Genomic DNA, 25,731 nt, shown 5'->3' with positions numbered 1-25,731 from the left:
ACTGGAGAACAGCTATAACATCTTCCAGGCTCTTGGCAACATTCAGGAGTGACTTCATGTTTTTAACAGAGACAAATTAAAATCCCTGATCTCAAGTGCTGCTTATATTCCAGAGTGGCTGATCACAGGAGTTCTGGTTGATTTGGTGCCTTCAGTTTACTTGCCCCTTTAAACCTTTCTTTTTTAATCTTCATAACAGGGGGAAGAAAGACTGGGGAGACAGCTTTCAACATTACTTGAATTTTTCATTGTAGTTTGATGAAAATTGAATAGATTCCTCAAAAGAGGCCTAGAGCTGGGGACATGATTATTCTGTGTAAAAATGGAGTGGGCCTTAATCCTGCCTTAAGTATTCCTGTATAGCTGGAAAGGGGTCATGCAGAACGCATGCAGGATGCTTTGCTCCCTTGAGCAAAGCAATGCGCTGCTGCTCTAGATGATTTTCAGGTATCAGCTGTCATGTCACTTGGCACTCTTAGATGCCTAAGGATCACTGCACACCTGTAATCTGAGACCAAAATCAGGAGAAATAGTGAACTTTTTCGTTTGGGGGATCAACAGAAAAACCAAGAAGGATTCTGGTTTAGCTTGAACCAAGACAGCATTTAGTGAGGTTTGGTTTTATTTCTAACAATACTGAATCACTTCAGTTTGAGTCTTCTTGAAATGGTTTTCTAACCTCAAATGTTTTGTTCTATCTTTATGATATTTTTGTTTTGTAAAAGGCAAAAGGGAACATCCATGTTTATAAAATAGAATATTTTATTAACAAACTTGTCAAAACAACAGTTACTGACTCTAAACAATTTCCCTATATGTTATTCAGCTAGCACTATTTGCTAGATGTATTTTCATCTAGCAGGTGGTTTTGGACCCCTTGGACATCTTTTTCTGAATAAATTGACTATTCACCAAAAAAATGATGTGACTTTAGGATGCACGTGGCAGGCTGGTTTCAGTAGAGACAGGAAAGTACTGGCACCATTGCGAGAGGCATTGGTCTGATGTTCTGCAAGGCACTACCTGCAGTTCTGGTGACCCCAGGGCGAGGAAATGGAACTTATATTTGAAAAGTTGCTGAATGGTAAAGTAGAGGGAGAGACCATCTTAAGAGGATGTTAAAAGAGTTTGGTTGGTTTAGTGAAATGGAGGTACAAAGACAATGTGTCAGCCCTCTGTAGAAACACTCAGGATAAACTATCAAGGAAGAAGAATAATTATTTCTGTTAAATAATGATACAGGTAGGATATAAAATGCATATAAATTGCACATTAATAAACTTAGGCTGGGAAGTTACAAGAAAAGTTCCATCTGTCGGAAAAAAAAGAAAAAAAAATGTTCTGGAACAACTTTGCAAATAGGATAGTGGCAACTGAAATTGCTCCTAGGTGCAGCTGGGAGGTGTGGAGAGTGACTATAGAGCTGAGAACGTAAGCTTGTGAGACTGGTCCTTTAGTGTCTGGTTCATTGATACCTTCAAGGCAGATTGAGACAGTGCCCGGCTGCTGCTTGTTGATCCCTTCGGTTTGCCCAGTATTTAAGTGAAAGCAGATGCTTCCCGGATCTTCAGGAGCTCTGCTGATTGCCTGCAGGGGACAAGTAAGTGGTTTGACTTGCCTTGGGTGGAGGATGAGGGAGGTCCGTATTCCTGCTTGCTGCTGGAGCCGGACTGAAGAGGGTTTACTGGTGCTCCTTGAGGAGTTGGGCGTCAACTTGCATTGTCAGGGGGAATGGGAGGTGCCGTCCTCTTCTGCATGGGGTATAGCCCACATTTCTCATGGGAATTTCACCTGTGTTGAAGAGTCACTCAGACCTGCAGGTATTGCAGGGACCTGGGATGCTCGCAGTGCCTGTTGTCTCTCTCTGTGGTGCATCGTAATTGTGACTCCTGGCCTTTGTTGTATTTAAGGTTTTCTGAGGGTGTGCGGATGCTCTGGGCCAGTGGGAAGTAAAGTGTCCTTCAGACTTTTCTGGAACAGGCAACACGTGGGTTACGCTGTTTCTTGAAGTACCTACCACGTCTGAACTCAGAAGTGCTCCATGCAAATAAGATCCTCCAGGGTTTGTTTAGTAAGCATGAACCATACAGCTGATCAGTTCTTTTTTGTATACTGTCTTCAACTGATATATCACAAAGCATGGCACTAAGTATTACCGGGGCTATTAACCTACTGTAAATGAATGCAAATATTTCTCAACAAATTGACTGTCCACTGAGAAAGTCTTGGTGTTATGTCTGCATCCAGACATGACACCGTTAGGTTGTGCTGCACACTGCCGTAGCTGGGCACGGACTTGCTAAATCGGCTCCAAGGGCCTTTGCTGATTGCCTTTGAATTTGGACAAGTCAAGTTAGCTGACTTGTGTATGTCATTATGTTTCATTTTAAGCTTAACTTTCTGAGTATGGAGTTTAACTAAATTTTGGTGCCCTGTCATGTATTTTGATAAAAAAGGCCTTAGCTTCTACTGAACAGCGACAAGTTTTCTGTTTCTATGATTTCCACGCGAGCAAGAGAGAGGTGGTATACATGCAGAGGATCAATCCTAGGGATCTTTATGCCGTTTATAAGATAGCAGCAACCTTTGTACTACTTGATGGGCCCTGAAAACCTAATAAACTACCTGATGGGCCTTAAAGACTCATTGTTCTGCTTCTGTCCACCATCCTGCTGCTGCGATCACTAGCAGGTGACAGCTCAACGGCGGCTTTGTTACAGGGACACTGAATACCGCTTCCTTCTCCGAGACATTACTTGTCTTTGACATAAGTGAGACTTTCCTCTGTCTTTTTTTAACTGCTAACTTGATTCTGTACTTTTAGGTTATTGCCTCTGACATTACAGGTGCAAGGTGCCAGTACATGCTCCTTCGTCTCCTTGCTAGCTAATGCTTGCAGAAATGTGACTCCCTGTAAGTTGAGGTGAGAGAGAAGCAACCGGGAGAGAAAAAGTTACGTGGAACTATTAGAGTAATATCTGACTTAAAGTCCATCAAGTCTCCTACGACACAGAATACTTCTTGGGACTTGGTACCTGCCAATAACTATATAATTACAGTGTGGCACAAGAAGGAAAAACATTCTGAAACCTCAGTGGAAATAAAAAGGAAAATGGAATAAAATTCATGTCAGTTCTATTGTATCTGTCTCAATGTTATCTCTGTCTAGGGCTCTCAAATCCTGTGGTCTCAGTGTTAAATGCTTTCTTCACTTTTTTTTTTTGTTAAGGTGCTGATATTGTGCAGTGGCTTATGAAGAACCTCAGCATTGAGGATCCAGGTAAGGTGACCACAGCTGGGGAGGAACAGATACTCCATCTGTATTGTGTGTGCCATTAGACAGTAGACACTGTTTTACTGCGGTCTAAAATACCAGTAGAACAACAAGGTTGATTTAAGCATTGGAGGGAAGGAGGAGGGCAAGAGATAAAAATCAACATCTTAATTAAGTCTAACGCCTTACACTGCGACATGCAGGAAGTACTTGTAGGAGTCTAAGCCTGTCTGTGAAATTGTTGCTACCTAAGAAAGACTAATTGATTTTAAGGTTGTTCCCAGACTCAGAAAGGAAGTTGGTGGATGTGTGGTTAAGCAGTCGAATGCAGTGGCAGGTTTTCATGATGTGGAGAAAGGTAGCCATGACTGACAGGACATACTGGTCGAGGATGACACAGGCTCCATTGTGGGATCAGATGATGGCTGCAAATCTATCACAGCAGATAGATAAATGGATAATCAGCCATAAACACTGATCAGTACATGGACACAAGCTAAATAGTTCAGTTTCAAAATTGTTTTGGCACAGTTAAGAACTATTGGGAAAAGAGGAAGAAAAGATCTACAGGTCCAGAGGTTTCTTTTCCTTTTCTGGGAAGGGAAGAAAATCCAGCATCTCACTTCCCCGATTGTTTCTGCTGCCTACTGTCACCATGTAAAAGCAGAGATAGAGGCAAAGTTGTCTCACCCGGTACACACATCCCTTCTCATGAGTCTAGTCAAGTCCCAACTCTGACTTTCAGTTGCAGATAATAGCTTTATTATCTACCTGGGGGTGCATGAGCAGCTGACGTATGTATTGCAACTCTGAGAAAGTTGGTGCAACTTTTGACAGCTGGCGTTGGTTGAAAATCTGTGCAGATGTGCCTCTGCGCTGGTGAAGGTTGCCCTGGCAGTGCCAGGGTATGTACTCCCCTTGGCCTCTGCACCGTTTCCTCTAACGAATGGCAATGCTACAGTGTCAGGATTTGTCTTTATGAAGAAACGTGCTGCTAACGACCTGGTGTTGCAGGTGTTTGTCAGATTTGGTAGAGGCAAGTGGGATTCATTGATGGAACAGGCTTTTTGTCAGCTCTCACTTGTGGTGGGTAATGTGCTTTGAAACGAATTTCAGACTCCAGAGATGAACTGGTGTGTGACATTTTGTAAACACAAAACCAGCAGGTTAAACGTTTGACCAGTGTTTCATCTGTACTGTAAGGCTGATTTCTGCTCTCTTGCTTCACATGGTTTGGTTGGAAGGTGTAAGGAAGCGGTGCGGTTGCAGAGAGGCGTGTGTGCACCAGGTCTTCACGAGAGTCCTCGCCAGAGCCACTGCTGAAAGCAGAGGAGTGTGCAGTGCACATCTTCCTGACACATCCCTCCTGTTTTCTCTCTTTCACAGGGGAAGCAATACACTTGGGAAGTCTTATTGCCGCACAGGGTTATGTCTTTCCAATCTCAGATCATGTCCTTACCCTGAAAGATGATGGGACATTCTATCGTTTTCAGGTTGGTGAGCCCTCTGCCTCCCTTGTGACCCTTTCTACTGTCCCTGCAGTACTACTGCTGAAAACACCTGCTCTCTCCCTAAGCACCCATTAGGTCTATGAAGCCAGGGATTGAGACTGTCTTAGTAGAGGCCTTAGAAAGTTATGAAGTCCCTTCAGAAAAATCTGCTTTGGAATCATAAATTGATCTCTTCTACTTTCTAACCCACAGTTTTTACATAAATGAATGGATATGTCCTGTGATTATTTTTGATATGTGATTTCAAGGCTGTTGTGCTCAGATTTGAACTAAACCAGAAGAAAGAAAACGGCTCTCAGGTTCTAATGGTGGCACAGAATTGACTAACCACCCTCCTGTGCATAATGGACCAGGGCAAACTTTGGAGTTGGACATTCAAGCTCTGATACAGCAGAAAATTCAAATGTTTATCCTCTCTTGGTTACAGATTGGTGTGGGACGGGGCAAGCTTCAGGCTTTGAATTTTTTACAAAGGATGTATAACCTTGGCAGTCACCTAAGCTTGGGAGATCTCTATCCCTCAGTGTCCCTGTGCCTTGAGATGTGTTGAATTTTTAAAGCATCCTGCGCTTGAGTTCCATGCCCTGTCTAAAATCTGCTGCTGTCAACTTCCTAGATAACTGGGTGCTTGTGCTGCAACAACTCCTTTTGGACAGAATGTGTAACTTTAAAAGAAACAGTAAGTTCAAACCTGGAGTCCTACTGCCTAATCCTGCTGGCTGAATTTGTGTTTTTCTGTTACATGATCCCAGCCAGCTCCCTTATTTTTACGGCGACCTCTCATCTGTTCACCCTCCTGTTCCTTCTTTACTTTTTTTCCCTCTTTTTTGGTTTTTATTTGAAAAGGCTGTTCTCTTTGCATCTGATGTTGCTGCTGCTCGTGCTCACTGTCCTACTGCTACTGTGGTATTGTGTTATCGTATGAGACCGATGGCACAGTGAGAGCCCAGGAGATCACAGACCTCTTTTTATCTCACCCCACCTTCTGGTTACCTGGCACCATTTAGACTAAGATTTTTTTGTTACAATTCCCTTGCTTTTCTGAAAGTGCTGCTCCTCGTGTTGTGGAGGACTTGACAGAAGGAGGGATAATACTGATTTCCCATTTAGTTGTATTTTTCTCTATTTTAAAAGAATGACGCCATAAGAAGTTGTCCTGTGCAGCTCTTGGGACCTAGATTTCAATATAATTTAATTTCTTTTCCTAATTTTAAGTCTATGTAAACCACATCATCAAATTACCTTGACTGCTTATTGACTATTCTTTCCCTTACCTTTTCCTACAACTTTTGCTTATTCTTTGCATGTTGTCATTTCCTGCAGCAGTTCTCCTCAGCCTTTTTCTGCAAAAATAACCTGATAGAATCATGTTTCTTTTCCATTACTCTCTTCTTGCCACTTTCTACCTCACTATCAGTCCCTTTTTTAACAGTAGTTCATCATCTTGTGAAGTTCATAAGATATGTGTCAGCAAGGAGCTTTGATCCCTCCATCTTTTCTCACTGTACTTTGGTGCAAGGAATAGTCTGCGTGTAACGTCCTACACCCATTTGTGGCATTGCATCAGTAATGCAAAACAGTGTTCTGTAACTTGTGTGATCACAGGGACATTATTTTTCATTCATGTTAAAACTGAAATACAGCCACATGTAGTAATATCTTGTAATTAATTGTAGCAACTGTGATATGCAGAGCTGGATGGAAAACAAAAGCAGTAAGCTTCGCAGGACTTCTGCTTTCAGAACGACTGCAATCAGCTGAGTTTTGACCTCTGCCATCTGTTGTATTTAAAAAATAAATTGGTTTGTAGGCTGCCAACCACACTGGTAGCTGCTCAAACAAGCAAGTGGTGTGTGGCATGTATAAATGATCATGAGGTTTCTCATGCTCAAAAAAATTCAGGGTGCCTGTGAATTTCTGGGGAAAGAGGAGGTTCTGAGGATGGAGGGTAAGAGGTCCACATTCAGATGAGCTGGCAACAGTGTCTGAAATGTCATCAGGACAATGGACATCCTCCTCAGGAGATGCTTGTATTGCAGCATCTGTATTTACCTGCAGTGAGGAATGTTAAAGGTGATACCTTCTTGGAAAAACAGCCTCACTTTTACTGAGATCTGTAGCAGTGTTTCCCCTGAGGGCAGAGACTGGACCATAGACTTTGTGATTCTTCTTTTTGTATTTGTAATGTTTTTCTGCACCTGAATTGTTTTTCATCTCTTAAATTACAAAAATGCATATGTTGTTTCTTAGGCACCATACTTTTGGCCTTCAAACTGCTGGGAACCAGAAAACACAGATTATGGTGAGAATATGTTTATTTCATTGTAGAAAGTTAGTACAGAAAGATTGTGATGGAAAAAAATGTCCTTAAAATAATTATTGTTGGCCGTCTAAACCCTTCATCAGCAGAGTTTCTTGTCAGACTGCAGAATCAGAGGCAGATATGTGCCCATCTCAAATACATGAAGTGGAATCCAGGGGTGTCTCAAGCCCGTGGAGCAGTAGCCAGTTGAGTCCAGTAGGGCCAGGGTTTTACCTACCATTACCTTCATTCTTCCATAGCTCTGTTCATTTTGGCAGGATTTATGGCAAGCAGAATACTGCTCCTTGGGAATCTTAAATAATACCAATATTGCTTTTGTGGGAGAACATTCTCTGATCTGTAGCTGAATCTGATACGTTGATCAATAAAAAGTTACCTCATCTGGGCACTCATCTGGCAGATCAATAAACCACTATATAACTGATGGCAACCCACAGTTAAAGTTCTTTGATATATTACATCAGACTTATTTTTCCCATTTCTTTAAGATTACTAGATGATAGCTGGTAAAAAAAGAGAAGACTGAGCGTGGTTTATGAGCTAATAAACTGCAACATGGTGTGTTAAACATGTGAGTGCCTGCAGACAGTGATAATACATAAAGAAAATATGTCAGTGTTGTTATCTTTAGCTGTCTGCATGCAGTATTGCTGTCTCTTCCAGAACTGCACTTCTTTCACAGTTAAATGATAAAATCTATTGTATCCTGGTGTGGCATTGGAAGAGGAAGTGAATCCATGTGTGCGCTCATAAAACAGGAGCTTCTGGAAGTCCTTCTTTTGAAATATCTCATAATCTAAGATCAGTTTAGAACTCCTCCCTGAATAATCAAGTTGTTTTTTTTCTTTCCCGCACAATAATTACTCATCATATGAATACTGGAAATCATTTGCTGGGGTGGAGAAGTAGCCTGCAATGGTGTCTGTCATGTGATAGTTCATTTGCAGTCCGCATCTGCAGGGAAGCTAGCACAGACTTATGTGTTTATCCCAGTGAGGGAACTGCTTAGGGGAGAACATGATGCTGTTCATTATATGCAAAATAATTTCCAGATTTTACAGTCACCATATATAACTGTCTGAACTGTGCCAAATACGTATTCTGTAAATATCAGAATAATAATCGGAAGATTAAGTTCTGTTTTTTCCTATTGTATCCGATAAATGACTGCTTTCGCAGTCAGATTAGTGTGCTGCAGGGGCATTGAGTGGAGCAGTATACCTCAAAATAAAGCGCTATATGAGCTGGCCCACAGCTGGACAAGCTGCAGCTGCGTTAGCACTGAGCCCTGTAGTGACAGATTTTCATCTGTCCCAGAAATCTCTAACATATGCTTATAATCAGTCTTTGCATATCAGAGGTCTGTACGGATGGAGTCTTCCCAGGAATTAATCCCAAACTAGCAGTAGACCCAAATAAAACTGAAATCCCAGCAGCACTTCATACTTTTTTTTTATTTGCATGAATCCACTCACAGGACAGGAACTAACTTGCTAATGGCAGATCACTGCCTAGCATGAAGAAGTACTGTGAGATGACTGACTCTCACTTTACTTGGTGTTGTAAATGGCTTACAGAGGAGACTGCCCTTGAGATGGATAACTGTACATGAACTAATCAGCTCTGATTACCATGCATAATACTGGCTAATGATATGAATGTTAGAACTGTAGGAATAGCATATAATAGAATTACATGAGTAGCACTGTTTTTTATATCTTCAATAGAAGAATAGGTTTCCAGTGAAAAACATCCATGAAGGTGTCAGAAAATTGTATTTACTGGCAAACCAAAACCCCATGGTTTTTAAAGAAAAACTGAAATTCTCTGAAAAAGATTTATTGCAGTTTTCTGTAGATGATGCTTTGCCTTCTGCCCTGCTCCAGTTTGGTGTGCTGTTGGACTATAAGTACCTGGCCCTGCAGCATGAGAGAGCAAAACGCAAGGAAGCTATAAAATTCACATCTAGATTTGTCCCAAAATGAGAGTACTGGACCTCTATTATGTAGTTCAGACCTGACTGTATACCCATGGTGTGCTGGGGACCTTGTGTTTTAGGCAATGAGGTGAGCTAGCAGGTCCGACTGAGGCTTTCCTAGAAGGCAGCCTGGGGACTGATTTGGTGTTGTGCATTGGGCTCATCTTGACCCTCAGAATCCCAGACCACATTAGTTTCTGCAGCGTCTGCCTATGGTGAAATGTGAGAAGGCTTTTCTTAACCGTTTGTAATGCGTAGAATAAGTGGATGGAGCATACGAAAAAATGTTCAGATCGTACCTTTAAGATCTGGCTCATATTTCTGTGTTCATTTCAATATCTTGATTTTTTTTTTTTATTTTTTTCAAACAAAAGGGATAAAAGAAGTGCAGGGCTGCTCACTTTGACAGGCATATTTCCAAAGTGCTGAGGGGAACAGGCTGCTAATGCTGAATCTTTTACCAGCCCCAGAAGCAATTGTGCCTTTCTCAGACATCTTGTTAGGCCCTGGCATCTACTCTCAGCACTTTTAAATGAAATGTCCCAGATGTTTAAGGCTTCTGAGATTACTAGTGAGTCATGTCAGCTGGGTATTCAGCCCTCTCCTTCCTTGGCTCATGTTGCTTTCTGATGAGAACAAACAGTGCATGGACCACTTTTTTTCTTTTTCAAGTTCTAGTACTAATAATCTGTCAGTAATTGTTTTCCATTCTGTTTCCCCTTTAGCCATCTATCTTTGCAAACGGACCATGCAGAACAAAGCTAGGCTGGAGCTGGCGGATTATGAAGCCGTAGGTACACTGCTGCTAGAGTTTAAAGCTGGGGGGTGTAGGGAGAGCTTTGCTTGCCAATTGAATGCTGCCATTTCGTGCTTTGGGGCCAGCCTTTACTGTGTCTTTTTTTAGTTGTCAGAGCTGTGTGAAGGTTGTTCTGGAGACAACATCAGAAACATGACTGGGGAATGTCCCTGGCTTTGCAACATCTCAAATTAAAGCATCTGCTGTATAGCCAGCACTCCAAGATTGGGGAAATTTACCTTGGTTTCCTGTTTCCAGTTAATAGTTCCTGGTTTATATAGCAGATATTAACGCATGGAAAGGATGGATTTTCAGGTGCGTTATTGGGCAATTAAATTGCTGATGAACCATCTAGTTACAAAAGTTTTCAGGTATTAGACTTGAACTGTTTTCAGTATGCTGTATAAAAAACTATTACTCAAGCTTATTCAGGGTGTGTTTTCTGTTGTGAAATTATTGTCCATAAAAGTATCCCCAACCTTGTCATCAGATTGTGCAGTATTTGGGTGGAGAGTGGTGTGGGGAAGATGGAGGCAGGAGATGCAGGGCTGGTGTGAGTTTCTTTGAATACCAGCAGTGTAATGCTCTGACCAGCTGAACTTTTCTTTCTATCACATTGGCTTTCTCTTTGTTTATTAGTTCAAAAGTGTAACAGCTGAATTTCAAATTTGGAGTCTTTTGTTGGAGAGTTCGTTTACAAAGCTGGTTCTAGTGGACTTCTGTGTTCATGTTTATTACAGTGAAAACATATTGCATATACTTCAGAGTTTTTTCAAAGAATGGACTTTTTCCTTCTTCCTTGCCTTCTACATTTTGGGACTTTGGTGCACATGGATACATATGCATGTCATTTGGTCCTTTCAGTGAGGAACGTGCAAAAATTGCTACTTGTCTAGTCCACCCTGGCAATGCATCTGGTGTTACTGAGAGTTCTAATCTTGAAGTACAGGCATAAAGGAAGGAAAATAATAATCTGCATGCACTTACACATCCTTTTGCTGAGTTTTCTCTTCTGCATGTTACCGATTTCATTATTAAAGCCATTAAAATTGCTCACAGCCAACCAATTAGCTGTAAGTACTCTACAGATCTATCATAAAGCAACAAAAGGCTGTTCAGCAGCACGCACACTCCCACACACATGCAGCGAGGCTATGGCTAAATACTTTTGCACATCGTTGTCTACTGAGAGTAGCAATGCTCCAGTGATGGCAAATAATTAGATCTTGGCAGTCTCTCATTTTTCTTGTGAATATTGTATTGCACAATTAGAGATTACTCCAGCATTCGAACTTTGTTCTCTTAATTAGAGACAATCAGATAAGAGTGGCACTGACTCCTCCTATTCGTTACGGGAGCTGAAGCAGATCCAGCAATGGAGCTGTTAGCTAAGCACAAGTGAGAGATACAGACTTACGGGAGTAGGAAGGAGCCCTGTATGTTTAATACACATTTTTGGAGATGTAGCATGAGAATGGATCTCCATAGGCATCAGCACTGACCTGGAGTTTCCAAAGAGAATCTCTACAAAGCATCTCAGGGGACATCTCATTTTTAGGTTCTGCTTGCAGCATTCGTAGACAACCTCCCACCCCGCATTTATACTGGTAGAGCAGGGGTCTTGATTATATGATTAAGCTTGCATAATTGCATTCAATTTTGTTTATAATTGGCCAAACATAAGCACGATTCAAATATTGCTTCAACTAGTGATGTTTCATTGGCTTCAGCATATTTAGTCCCGAGGGCACATGTGAACATAATTTAAAACAAAATAAAAAATAAAAAGAAACCCACAAAAATTGTTTTTGCAAATAATTACAAGTAGTTCTTCCTTGTAGCCACAGTTAAGGAAATCATCACAGTTCAGCACAGCTGTAAATCATTTGCTTAACTGTTTTCCTCCATGTATACGGACTGAAACTCTTGGTGGACTTGGTGGTAACAGGGCCAAGCTTTATGCCTTGTGTTATACAAGAGTTTAAAGTAAATAATAGGAAGATTTCTTCTAGGATTGAAATGCATGCACTTAAGCACTTTCTTGAAATAAAGGGAATTGGTATAAAAAGAATAGCAGTAGAACTAATAGTGTTCATTTTCAATGAAAATTTGGAACAGTTGAACCAGTTGTAATGGAGAAGAGCATCAGGTTAATGGTCTCGTAGGCCTCCCTGTCACGGTGGCTGTGGATATGTGAGTTCGGGGTGCCATTTGAGCTTGAAATTCTGGCCACATCCTGAGTTTGAGCTTGAGCTGTGATGAAGTCACATCCACCTCCGAATATTCAGATCACGATATCTCTGTAATGGGTCTGGACCAGAGCTCTTACTTCAGATGTAGAGCAAGGCTGTGTCTGGACCCAGTCTTTGCATTTAGCTACGTTCATTGTTCAGACAAACAAGCTATTTCCTTTTGTGAATCATCCTGGCAATCCCCAGCCTTCAGTGCTGTGCAGCTGCATAATGCTCTCAGCCGTGACCAGGACTGAGCAAGGCAAGGGATGCTCAGGCTTTGCACCTTAGCAAAAGCCTGAAGAGAAGAAAGCAGTGGGGGGAGGAAGGGAAAGTGGGGATGAGAGGGGAATGTGCAGGTGGCAGCCATCTGCTGTCAGAAATGAAAGTCAGCTTCCCAGAGATTCTCAGTGTTATCTTTTGGGAACAAGTCCATCATTATTTTCATAGTAGAGCTCAAGCTGTCCTAATCGCACTCCATTACTTATCCCTGACAGGGCCCTCTTGGCTGCAGCCCGAAATAATGTGTTACAGCCTTGCTTTGCCTGCAAGATAGTTCACCTGAAACCAACACTGACATTGTATCTTGAGTTTTTCAGCTTTAAAAAAAAAATGGAATAAAATAAACACCTGCCATGTAACTGTGCTCTTAAACAGTTGTAGTTACAGGGGTTAGTTGTTCTTACTATTTTCATCTTTTGTCAGGAAAACTTAGCAAGACTTCAGAGAGCATTTGCAAGAAAGTGGGAATTTATCTTCATGCAAGCTGAGGCCCAAGTGAAGTAAGTAATCCTGGAGCACTGAACTGCACCAGTATTTAGAGCTGTGAAGGGAAGTGGATTCTATACAGATAAAACTTCTTTGTCAAGGTGTTTACTGCAACTAAGCTCCGAAGGTGTTGGTGAATTTTGATCACTGGCAGACTTAGATACAATAGAGAACCAATTCTGAAGGTTTGTGCCAGAGTCTGAAAGATGGGGTTTATTATCTGTACGTGGAAATGTTGGTCAGGAACTCCTGAGCCTGGATTCACCATGGGAGCTTGGGCAATTCACTTCTGCCCATTCTTCACCTACTTTCGCGCAGTATTTTTGTTTTGTATAAATGGAAAGAACAGAACTTTGTCATCTGTGTTGTTCTATGCTTGTAAAGTATTTCGGAGTCTAAAAATGCTGCTGCTTCAAAGTGACTATAAGGGTGGTATTTACAGCAGACTTGATTTGGCTTTCTCATTTATACCAATCCTCAGTTGACTCCGTTGTACCTCTACTCTCTGCAGTCCAACTTGTGCTACTAAATTAGCATGGAACGTTGGGTACCACTTACGTGAAACTTACTCAGATTTAGTATTTGGGTTTTTCCTGTCTTCTGCTCGTACTTGAGGTCTACATTTTTTTTCTCATCTTCCCTTGTGAAAACAGTTTGAAGCCTTTTAATGTTTTGAGCATGTTTTCGTTATTGCTGCAAAATGGATATGGTCCAGAGTTTGTAGACTAGTGTCTACAAACAAGACTTTTTTTTGTTTGTAGACTACAAACTAGTGCCTAAAACTCAACACGTTCATTTTTGCATGTAGTTGTCACCCATGAAATGGAAAGCTTGGTGAAGATGGCACGTGAGAACACCAGTACTGATACTCTGTACCACTAGAAGGAATTTGCACTTTCAGCGTTAGATGCTAAAAAGTTAAGGAACATAATTTCTTGAGAGTGTCACTGAGGTATATGTCTCTATCTTAGATTAACCCTTTGGAATTTTGATTAATTTTTTGCTTAATAACATTGTAATTGTGCAATATTTAAGTATGTGGTAATTATCCTTTAAATTCCAAGGTAATTAAGAGATTATTTTTTTTTTTTCCGACAAGAATACCAGTGTTCTGTTTGGAAGAGAAAATTAGAAGTTAGGAGAGTGATTGTACTTTCACTTATGTAAAGGTTTCTTGCCAAGATGAAAAAAAAAAAAAAACCAAAACGCTAAGTCAAAACAAAATTGCGCATTCTGTCTACAACATACAATTATTACCTAAGAAAGAAATGTAAATATCGGATTCTTTATGTGATCACTATTGCTTATTCATCTTTTCTCCATTCTGTTTTCTTTGAAATGTAAGTGTGGACTGGCTGCTGTCAACCTTATGTGCTGGCTGGTTTCAACGTCTTGGTTCCCAGTTCATGTGATGGTTCAATCTTCAGGTTTCCAACAAGGCAAGGCTGGAATTCACACTGTAATTCACAGCCCTGACTTAACTGAAAAGGAAAATAAACCAAAAATACCTGAAAGCATTCCTCCTGCTTGTCTGCTCCGCCTTCCATGTCTTTGTTTGCACGCAGGATTTCCATTGCTATACCTACATTGCTCAAAAACCACAGCCATAGACCATCTGACTATGTTGTGTCTTCACAGTTTAAAATGTGAAATGCTGAGTTATCATTAGGTTCGGGGACATGAGCCGAGAACCCGGGTTGAGCACAAAGTACCCATGAAGACAATTCATAAAGCCTCTGAGGAGTCCCTGCAGTCTGTGTGTGCTGTGTGGCGTGAGGCTGGCAGAAGACTTCACTTTCCCCTTTAGCTGAGCATGAAGGACTCACTCAGAAAAAGTGGTTTTGGGCTGGGTGTCTGCGTGCATAGCTCAGCACAGTACAGTGACTGCTGTCTGGCGGCTGCTCTGTCTTGGTGCGGGGACAGAGCTGGTGCAGAGCTGGTTTCTTGTCTTAGCCTTGTAGGGGGAATATTCAAAGAGTGATACCAAACTATGGAGAACTTGGGTTTTTTGTGGGGAGGGATGTTCAGAAACTTCAGTTTCAGTCCCGTGTTTCCTATCCCCTTGGTATATTTCTAGCACAGCCTTAGCTGAAGATCACTGCCCCTCCAAAAGAAAAACAGGAGGGTGAGAACCTGATGGTCAGAAATCCCATCTGGCATGGGGTTTTTTTTTTCCGTCACTGCTTTGGTTTTCCTAGGTGGCAGCAATGTGGGAACCCAGCACAGGGCCACTGTCAGCTTTTCAGTCCTGCTCTGGAGGCAGAGGCAGTTCCTCCTGCCCTGTGCCTCATCCAGTTTCTCTGCAGCCACTGGTGACTTTACTGTGCTTGCGTGTAGAGCTGAGCACAGGAGGGAGGCAGCAGTCATGAATTGCTCAATGCTGACAGGAGACAGGGGAGCAGTTGCTTTGAACAGCCTCCGGTGGCCTTTGTGTGTGCTTTGAGTTAGTCGACTCAGTGGCTGCATCAGGGCTGAAATTTCTGAGTTACCGTTGTGCCAGCCCAGTCGTGTGTCTCTTGGATGAGTGAATACTGGCTTGCACAGGGCCATGCAGATAGCTCAGCTCTGGTCATCTGTGCTGTCACCCCTTGCTCTGCCAACACTGGGGCATGTGGGCAGAGCTGGTCTTAGGGTTAAAAGCTCTAGGGAAGGGTGGCCACAAGTGTTGCCCATTCCCTGTTGCTGCTGGGAATGCCTGGGATAGCTGCCCCTTTGCAGTCTGTGGTCGCGCCAGTGGTGCCATGGAGCCTCCCGATGTGGGCCACTGGCTGAGAGCTTCAACTGGAGTAAAAAGGTCCCGGTGGGTCTCCTGACAGAACCAAAGCCATGAGCTTCCCCCCCTGTCAAATCAGGGTCTGGGAACAGAGCATCAGGAGAGGTTGTTTCCCTCACCAGGTGAAAAAACAGATGTTAAAATAAATTTTCCCCCTTAATAGGAAAATCTCTTTTGACACATACTGGAGTAAACTTCAGTGATGTTTTGTTCACGGGACATGACCTTGCAAGTGAGAGTGTGACATTGCTGTACAAAAAGGTGGATTTCTGAATTTTTTTGTCGTGGGGTTAAAAACCCCCAACTAGGAACTGTAACAAAGAAGAAAACATTACTTGTACATTGACTTATGTTTATGCTTTTGTTTTCAGAATCGACAGGAAAAAGGATAAAACAGAAAGAAAGATTTTGGACAGCCAGGAAAGAGCATTCTGGGATGTGCACAGGCCTGTGGTAAAGCTCTTTTTGAATGATGAGTCTTCCTAGGATTTGACAGGAAAGTTTTAATACTAGTAAACACTGTGCCGTGCACGAAGATAATTGCCTTTGAAGTCATGTGGATTTTTGTCGCAGTTCAAAACACAGCAAATGTCTACAAGATTATTTTAGACATTCTAGGCTTGCGCGTGCATGGATAGATTGTGGATGCATGATTTGGAAATACATGATAAATGTGAAGTTTGGAAGATTATTTATTGTCTGTATGAAAGAAAAGCAGCTTACCCAGTTTGGCTCAGACTTCCTAGAAAAATCTCCCCTCTTAGCTGAGATATTTCCTTTTAGTGCCAAAGTTATGAGTAAATGGATTGGATGTTGAGATGCCAACTTTGGGTATATGCAGCCTCTTGTTTAGCAAAGGTAATTTGCTAACTGCAGGAAAGAATTTTGGACAAGATTTAACTGTGTGTTTTAGAAAGGTACGGTAGCATGAAGTTTGTAAACAGAGGAGTAACACAATTACTGTCTCTTTTCAGCCGGGCTGTGTGAACACCACGGAAATGGACATTAGAAAGTGTCGTCGTATGAAAAACCCACAGAAGGTGAAAAAGGTCAGTTTGAGTACCCGGTTTTGTTTTTTGTTTGTTTGGGGTTTTTGGGTGTGGGGTTTTTTTATGCAAATCACACTTGACGTCTACAGTATATCAGACTTGCCCAATGGGAACCAAAAAAAGTGTTTTGCAAATATCAGTTCTGTTTTGTTCTAATTGGTGAATTTACTATTCCCGTTTTACCAGCAGAGCGGTACAGACTGGGTGATGGGTAGAGCTGAGAAAGGGCATTAAGGAGCTCTGGGTCCCAGATGTCTGCTGGCTCTGTGCTCCCGTAAAATTAAAAGCAATTGGCAAAAGTACCTAGGTCCCATTTTAAGAAATTATTTGGGCATGGATTTTTCAGAGCTGTTTACCCACTTTGAAGGCCAGATCATTAGCATCGTGGGTGTCTTTGACTTCCAGCAAGTTTTAGCTCTTCTGACTATATAGAATCATAGAAACATTTAGGTTGGAAAAGACCCTCAAGATCATTGAGTCCAACCGTAAGCCGAACACTGCCGAGTCCACCACTAGACCGTGTCGCTAAGTGCCATGTCTATGCGTCTTTTAAATACCTCAGGGATGGTGACTCCACCACTTCCCTGGGCAGCCTGTCCCAGTGCTTGATAACCCTTTCAGTGAAGATATTTTTCCTAAAATCCAATCTAAACCTCCCCTGGCACAACTTGAGGCTGTTTCCTCTTAGCCTATCCCTTGTTACCTGTTTTGGAGGGGACACCAGTTCCAAGTTCAGACTCCTGAACTTCCCTTGGTAGTTAGATTGCAGCAGAGCTATTCACGTGTCTCTTATGATTTTTAAATAAAAAGCAAAAGCACTAAATGGAAGGGTAACTGATGTTACTTATAAGTCAATCTGCAGGTTTTTGTTTAGAGAGGTTCACATGAACTTGATTCATTGATGCCTGGTTAAGCACTTTCTTCAATGAGTAGTTTTACAACAAGAAATTAAACTAAATGAAAGAAAATGGCATAGGATTAGGTTCTAGTCTTTTCTTTCTCTGCTTGGCTCACTACAGTGACTACTCCCAGTGTTCACCCTGCAAGTGTTGACACACACAGCCTTCAGAGCTCCTAAAAGTTATCAGCTGCATTTTAACATTTAAAATAAACTCTTTTCTTAACATGCCTGCAGGCCTTCCAAGTGCAGGCATCTGCAAGCACTGTCTGATCTGTAAATTTTGCTCCAGGCTGAATGATTATTGACCTGTGTGGATATAAACAGTAGGAAATTTCTGGCTTGTTACCTTACTGCTTTGCATACTGCACTTTTCCTCATTGCATAACAGAGAAAAATGCCGTAATCTCTTCTGTTTGTTTATTGATTCCTCACAGTCAGTGTACGGGGTGACAGAAGAATCTCAGCCCCAAAGCCCTGTGCACGTGCCCTCCCAACCTGTACGCAAAACTACAAAAGAGGATTTCCGGAAACAAGTAAGTAGATGGCTATATGGCAACTTTTCTGAGAACTGTTATCTGCAAAAAGAATTTTTAAAAAAGCATATAAAGTTACTGAGATATCAGCAAAACTAATTGTATGCTTTACCTGTCCTTGATCGTTACGTACAGGTTGTAAAGTAGTAAGTATTTAAAGATAGATATATATGTATATGTTTGTTGAGCAGTGCAGTTGTATGATGATATGTATTGCGGGTAATAGTGACCTTTGAATCTGCTATTATTCTGCCTGTGGACCAGTAGAGAGACTAATTTCCAGTTCACTGAGGATGTCTGAAAAGTGGGCGGTGAACAAAGGCTAGGGAAGAAGCCAGCATACTGGGGCATAGGCTGGGGGACAGGTGGTGAGGAAAGGCATCGTTCAATGCATGACTGTTAGAGTGTACAGTCAGAGATTTTAGGGAACTAGGAAAAAGTTATTTGCACCATTGCTTCAAAGAATGGCCAGCCAACTCACACATCCTTGCCCTGGCACGGGGAGCTCTCTCTTGCAATTACTTTCCTGCAACAAGCAGAACTCACTGAAGTACAGGCAGGAATTACCGGCTCAGCATTTTAGTAAAGGCAGCTTTAAACATGTTTCTTAGGCAATCGCTTTTAGGGCGGTCTTCTGAACTAAACCCAAACACTAAATTTCTTGAGCTTTTTCCATCATAGGCAACATAGGCTGCAGAGTACTGTGAAGAACCAGTTCATAACAGAGAGCAGATGTGCTGTAAAACCGTTATTGGTCTTGTGATGCCAGTCAGAGAAATGGAAGAGAGGAGTGTGGTGCAAAAAGGGGATCATATTGCACACTGAGTAGTCTGGGAACCTCAGCCCCAAATATGTGCCTTTCCTACTTTTAATTATGTCTTCTGAAGCTTCCCCTGGGGCTTTGCCATAGGAAATGGAGACTCCTGTTGGAAGCAGTTAATAAGCTGCTTCTTAATACCTAGGGAAAGGTCCCATTTCCTTCTGAGTAAGCTGTTTGGAAAGAAAAGTCAATAGTTTGTTGGGATATGATCAATGAATGCTGTAGAGCTGATGGATTGTTAATGTCCTTGTCATCTCTCTCCTCAGATAACTTTTCTGAACGTGCAGATAGAGAGACATTGTTTAAAGATGTCCAAAGTAGCAGAAAGGTGAGTGTCCCCGTTTGCATGATTTCCCATTCTTTCCTCATCTCCAGTTTGGCATTTCCAGAAACAGAGGGCAGGCAGGAACACACAAAGGCTGATCCCTTTTCTGTGTATCAATCCTTCCCGCTCCTTGAGCGGCCATACTGCCTGTCTGCTGACCACTAACACTTCTGTACTCGCTCTTCTGCTACTGAGAAAAAGTAGATGAAAAATGAGGATGCTGTCATACTATGAAAGCAAAAGAAATGTTATTCACAAAAGAACGAACTCTTGCAGTACTTTTGTTTCCTACCCCTTCACAGCCCTGGAGTTTATTTACAGAAAAGTCATTCCTGTTTCTATTTGAAAATACTCCTTTTTCTTTTGTGGGTGAACTCTCAGTGCTCATCTCTTGTTAGTCTGGCACAGCTCTGGGGAAGGAACTGCGTTTGCTTGTTGTTGCACGTGGTGTTCATGTCCGTGTTCATACTGGGGTTGCAGGGCCAGTTTCTGCTCCCACATATATATATATGAAATGCTTTGCGAAAGTACTGGGGTTGTACCTGGACTACTCGAGGCAGTGTTTTAAGAGGTGGATTTCTCATAGGGGCAAGTCAAGGCACAATTTGACTTGCAGAATATTTAGTTCTGGTAGGAAAGTATGAGCAGGTAAAGACCAAGCTCAGATTTAATTGAGAATGACAGCTCCTTTACTTAGATACTTGTAAGTTATGCACATTTGCAGGGGAATCACCGAGACAAATGTAGGGATCGACATGCTCTTCAGGAACACCACTTTTAAAACAAAACTGTGTTGAACATGAGGGACATAAGGGCTGGTGCCTTGTAGAGAAATAATAGAGGAATTTTTATTTAAGCAAATAAAAAAGACATTACCCTATGAAATGTGCTCTGTGGTGCCTGCACCTGTAATTTGCATATGTGTACTAAACTAGGCAAATTAAATGGCTAGAGCCCCAAAGTAAGTTCCTATTAGCTCATAAAGTTTAACAATTAAAATGAAAATTTATCCAATTAAATAGAAAATATTCAGAGGCAACCTGAAATCCTGCATACACTATATTGTGCAATTGAAATTAGTGCATTCATATTTATGTTTTGGGCTTTCTAGTTCTCTTTTATTAAGATGATACATTTGTGCTTTACAAAAAAATGACATTTTGTACTGAATTTACTCACAATAACCATAATATACTGAGACAGTAATAATTTCCAGGCTGGTAATTTACAAGCAAGCAGATCTGTTTTACTTGAATTTTTTTCTAGGTAGGTATTTATTGAATGAAAATGGACTCAGTAGAGCTTGCTTACTTGTGAACACGGAATCCTGTCCACATTACGCAGCTGCTGTTCAAGTTCATAAGGAGCTACTGACATTATAAATGTAACATTGTCGATACCAAAAAACCCGATTAGTTTTCAGTGACACTGGACAGAAAAATAAATTTCCTGGTTTGAAAGAGGTTTCAGCTTTTTTTTTTTTTTGGATTGGTCCCAAATTGGAGAAGAAAATGTTGCTATGAAAACCTGTGCAAATTGATAACCAGGAGAAAAGTAAATAAAATGAGAACTATCAAGAAGTTCTTTTCTCCTGTTTTGAAAGTTTCATTTTGAAATTATAAAGAATTAAGATGATGATTGTGATATTTATATCTTGTGAAGAAGTGTTTGGTTATGTGATGGCTTCGGGTGACAGCATTGCTGGAGGGGTCCCAGGGCTTGGTGCAGAGAGGGGTGGGAAGTGCAGCCTGGATGTGGAGCGTCAAGGAGCGTGCGGGAGGGAAGTAGAGGGGCTGATGAGCCCAGTGGCTTGGCAGTGGTGGGGATGAGTGAGGAGGAATGAATGCGGATGACCTGAGTTGAATGATTGACTGAAATAAAAACCTGTGCAGCTTGAAAGCCCGATGTAAAACGCTGAATACAAACACTGGGAACAAATCTGCTGCTTAAGGAGGTGCCATTATTAGCAAGTCACTTTTCTGGCTGGACCCAGCTTTCGGGACTAGTTTAAGTTGACTGTGTGGCGGATCAGGGTGCAGGAGACCACTTCTTGGCACGCTCCCTTTGCCAGCCAAGCTTGACAGCGGCATCGCCTGCCATTTTTTCAGTACAGCTCAAAGGCACTTTTGGGTAGGACAAGGGAAGTAATGAGGAGCAAATAAGGCAGAGGGTGGTGGGAGAAACAAACTGCTGTCTAATCTTTATAGGAAGAAGATATAAATTATTTTAATAGTGATAGACTAATCGCATATATTTTCCATTAATGCATGCTCTTCTATGGGATAGCCTTGTCCAGCAGAAGAGGTATGGAAAGGCTCTCAAAAGTTTATCACCAGCTCCCATTAAATAAATGCCCACTACTAAAGATTTTCTTCCCCCTTCTCCCTGTGCCCCTTCCAGGAGTAGATCTATACCAACTGTGGGAGCAGGCATCCCTCAGCTGCTCCAGGCACCTTGGAAACAGTTTTCTTCTGATTTCTTCCACATCCTTTCTCCCCACTTGGGACCTGCACACTGTCAGGTTTAGATTTGACTGGCAATGAGATTTGAGATCTGTTGACCAAAATTATCAGTATATTCTGCCTACTGTTTTCCCTGACTGCATCATGTAGTTATTACAATCCCAGTAGATGTGGCATCACAGAAATGGCTGGGGAAAATTGGAGCATCTTCCTACCAGAAGCAATCTCAGCTCCCCAGATGAAAATCTGTGCTATCCTCTCAGCTCCTCAAAGTTACTGTGAAGGCTCGGCAGGGACACCTGATTGCCAGACAGTTGGGTTCTCAAGGCAAGCTCTGCACCCTTCAGTGAACTCTTCCCACCACCTCTTCTACCAGAATTACAGTGCGTCACTTGAACAGCCATAAGTCCCGGTTTGCATTGTGACAGAAATGCTTTCCTTTAGGAGACCCCCGCCTGTAGCCTCCTTTAGACAATGAGGCAATGATTCCACTGCTGTCATTACACTGAATCAGCAAAATGTGCTTAGCAATTCCCCCTTGTTTCATTTCCCCCCCCCCCCCCCCTTTTATTTTCACTAGTACTTGTACTAGGACCTCTGATGCCTTATTATTTTATTAGGAGCAATTCAAGTTTCACAGCAGATACCTCCTGATTGATCCTTTTTGTTGTGTGGTTTTTTTTGCTTCTTAACCAACCCTTTCTCTCATTGATATCTCAGGGATTGCTGCTGCTCTCTGAAATTGGACGCTGCTCCCTCCTCCAACCCTTGACCCACAGCAGTCATGAAATGTAATTAATGAAATGAGATGAGACAGCCCTGAGTGCCCTGAGGGGCAATGGGGACCTGCTGTGATTACAAAAGTGTATGATTTTAATGCCTCATGATAAGAGCGAGGACAAACAAAAAGAAATAATTACTGTAGAGCAGGTCAGGCAAACTTTCTGCCCTTTGTGACCCTTTGTTTCACAAGGCCTTTTCATTCTCCTGCCTTTTTGAGATGTGGAAGACCAGAGGTAAAGTTTAGCGTGGACAATCGTGGTGTAAGTAGATTAGTAGTTCAGTATGATGAGACTCAATTAACTGAGTTAATTACTTGGCGGACTTAGGCAAAAAAATTAAAAAGTACCTTAGAGTATTTCCAATATAGACTAGGAAAAATTTCTTTTCATTTATTTCGTATATGCTGTCTTTCTTTTGTAAAATGTGCCCCTAGCACCAACCCCAGTGGAATTCCTGAATCACTTACACAAGCAGACACAGTCCTTTTCCCAGGAAGCTCTTTGAATCTCATCCTAGTGAGGACTAGAGGCTGTATGTCTTATCTGACTCATCATGGAGCAAGCCAGTATAAAGGCCAGGTGTTTTTCCAACATGCATATAATTTACTACATTCTAGGTTAATTATAAACTACTGTTGAAGTATTTTACAGTAGTGCCATTAGACTAAATGGTATACCAACATAACTAAAGAATGATCTACAACCCAAAGCTCTGATGCTCACGACTGTGATCCTTCAAAGATTTAAGCGTATTCTTAGCTACAGCACATGAGACTATTCAGATGAGTTACTTGTAACACATAAGTGAGTGCAAAAGTCTGCAAAAACCAAAAGGGCAGGAGGCAATAGCAACATGCAACAAATGAACAGGAGGACATGTGCTGCATAGTCATCCCGTGGCGCTCTGGGGGAAGTCCTACCATGGCAATCCAGTTGTTGCCTCATCGAGCTTTTTATGGGCGTCTCAACAGAGATGAGCTTGAGGAAAATACTGCGGTGAGCTGGTGCATGTTTGCAGTGAAGTCCTTGTATGCACCATCCCTGGGAAAAGGGACTCCTGTGGTTGCTGGGAAATGGACTAATCCCTACAAAGATAGGGAGACACACAAAGAAATAAAATTAAAAAAAAAAGAAAAGCTGTACCTCTCTGTCATGTGGCTGAACACTCAGGCCCTGATTCTTTTTTTCTTTTTCTTTTCTTTTTGATATCTGTCAGTTTAATAGCCTACACAGAGCAGTATGTGGAATATGACCCCTTTATAACTCCTGCTGAGCCTTCCAATCCCTGGATAAGTGATGATGCAGCATTGTGGGACATTGAAATGAGGTAAGAATTGGTAGTTTTAAGTAATGTTAGAGATGTCTTGACATTTTGTTTGTATGCTCTTCCCACTGCCCTGTTTGGATAGGAAGTTTTATGTCTGTAACTTTACAAGATACAAGTACATAGCTGAAGTTTAAAGAGGAGCTTATGCTTTATCGCTTCTTGAATTATTCAGCCCTTCCACTTCCATATGACTTCATGTGTAGTACTCTGTAAGTCAGGCAACAGATGTTCTCATGCCTATCAAGGATATGCACAGACTCAGGTCCAAGAGTCCACAGATAGAGGATACTGCCAAGAGATACTTGTTCCAGCAGATCTCCTTTGATCCTTGAGAGCCTGCTCTCTGGTCCTCCCCCAACCCTGCTCCTGTCCTGAGATCCCATGGAAGATGCTGCTGGCAGACTTGCATGGGTTATAAAGCCGTGGCTGTTCCAGCTGTGCGGAGGTGGATTTGGCACAGAAGCTAGAGGAGTGTAGCTCTCGCGTAAGGTGTGAGACTTGGCAGGTCAGAATTATAATAGATTGACAAAGTGAGTTTGGGCCTCACCTGTTAGCGAGCAAGCTGGCTTGTCTCTGTTAGTGTCTAATAGATGAAAAGGAGGAGGAATGACTGTAGGACCTCGAATGCCTTGCACCTCAGAGCGTTTCTCCAAAAAGACAAGCACAGCACTGCAATTCCGATCATCTTTTGCCCATGTGACGCTGATGCAAGGGAAGTCTGGCCAGTGTCTACGTCTCCTGCCATCATAGACTATCCACAGCCCTCGTAGTGGGGCTAGGACTGTCCTGCCTGCTTCTGTGCCTAGCAGCTATCTCAGCACGTTTGAATGGAATCATTATGCCACGTATCACCTTCACTGCTCACATACTGTGGCCAACTACTGCAGGTGCCCAGCAGCTTCTTCTAGTGTTTAGCTGCTGCTGTCCAGCACCAAATCTGAACTGGGAGTTCACTTTGGCAAGTCTTTGAAAAGAGAATGCTAAATCTAATCCTGTCTGTTCTTGAATAATAATGTGAAGTTTAAGATGCTACCAGCCTAAGGAAGTGAATCAGTGTTCCAGGAAAAGGGCAAATTTTTTCCATGTTCAAAAACCACGTGGTTCACATGGGATGTGAAAGATGTTTTCACCTACTTCTCTGGTGGTCACAGAAATCCTTTAGTTCCCTTATCTCTGCCCCTCTTCACATAATTTTAATATTTTGGTTTTCCTGTTTAGTCAGCTTCTCTCAATTTCTCCATCCTCCTTAGCAGGGCTAGAACCAGATACAGCCCCTGCAAAATACTTCTCTGGAGGAACCCCTACCCACAAGGTAATCCAGGCATCCATTATTTCTGCATCTGTTGAGGTAGCTGCAAATCCCAGAAAAGATGTCTGTGTCCCTGAAGAGTACAATTAACCTGATGTCACGACCTTTATAGGAATTTGAAATAAATGCTTGGCTTCTGCTATGATTTCAGAGTTAAGGAAGGTGAGTCTCCTGCTGATGAAAAAGAGAAAGTTGTATTGTTGGGAGATGGAAGAACAAACAGCTCTGTATTTCCATTTTATTCTCTATTGTAAGAGAACTCACTGCATCTGCATCTAGTTGCAACTTGCATGAATAATTAAATGATCCCTGAGATCCCCTTGTGTTGCCTGCAAAGCTGTTTCCTCAGTTAGGAGAGCAGAGCCCTTGCTCAGGAAAACAAAGAGCCTCTCACTTCTAATGGTAAGGCCAGCTGCTGAGCATGGACAGCCCTGTGCCACTACAGTTCATCCTTCGCGGCACTCGGGGCTCAGGAAACACCACGGAAAACCTTCAGTTTGAGACCACACTTTGGTCTTTTTGTTCGTGCTAGAACATTGTGCAGCAGCAAGAAGAGCAGCTACAGATCT

General features: G+C 42.1%; 1 protein-coding gene across 1 annotated transcript in view; it reads left to right on the top strand.

Moving 5' to 3' along the window:
• Positions 1-2,824: 2,824 nt before the first annotated feature.
• RGS6 (regulator of G-protein signaling 6) overlaps positions 2,825-25,731 on the top strand; it is a gene marked incomplete at both ends in the record, with an annotated part of 24,376 nt that continues 1,469 nt past the window's right edge. The window contains 11 exons of the mRNA XM_009706495.1: positions 2,825-2,913; positions 3,230-3,280; positions 4,661-4,767; positions 7,036-7,087; positions 9,812-9,876; positions 12,819-12,895; positions 16,026-16,107; positions 16,629-16,703; positions 18,039-18,137; positions 19,224-19,285; positions 23,743-23,853. Coding sequence (XP_009704797.1) covers positions 2,825-2,913; positions 3,230-3,280; positions 4,661-4,767; positions 7,036-7,087; positions 9,812-9,876; positions 12,819-12,895; positions 16,026-16,107; positions 16,629-16,703; positions 18,039-18,137; positions 19,224-19,285; positions 23,743-23,853 — 870 coding nt within the window. The remainder of the gene's footprint in view (positions 2,914-3,229; positions 3,281-4,660; positions 4,768-7,035; positions 7,088-9,811; positions 9,877-12,818; positions 12,896-16,025; positions 16,108-16,628; positions 16,704-18,038; positions 18,138-19,223; positions 19,286-23,742; positions 23,854-25,731) is intronic.

The sequence above is a fragment of the Cariama cristata genome, unplaced genomic scaffold (genome assembly GCF_000690535.1).
Source record: "Cariama cristata isolate BGI_N322 unplaced genomic scaffold, ASM69053v1 scaffold7828, whole genome shotgun sequence".
Taxonomy (NCBI): domain Eukaryota; kingdom Metazoa; phylum Chordata; class Aves; order Cariamiformes; family Cariamidae; genus Cariama; species Cariama cristata.
This window is presented reverse-complemented; position numbering and strand designations above follow the sequence as displayed.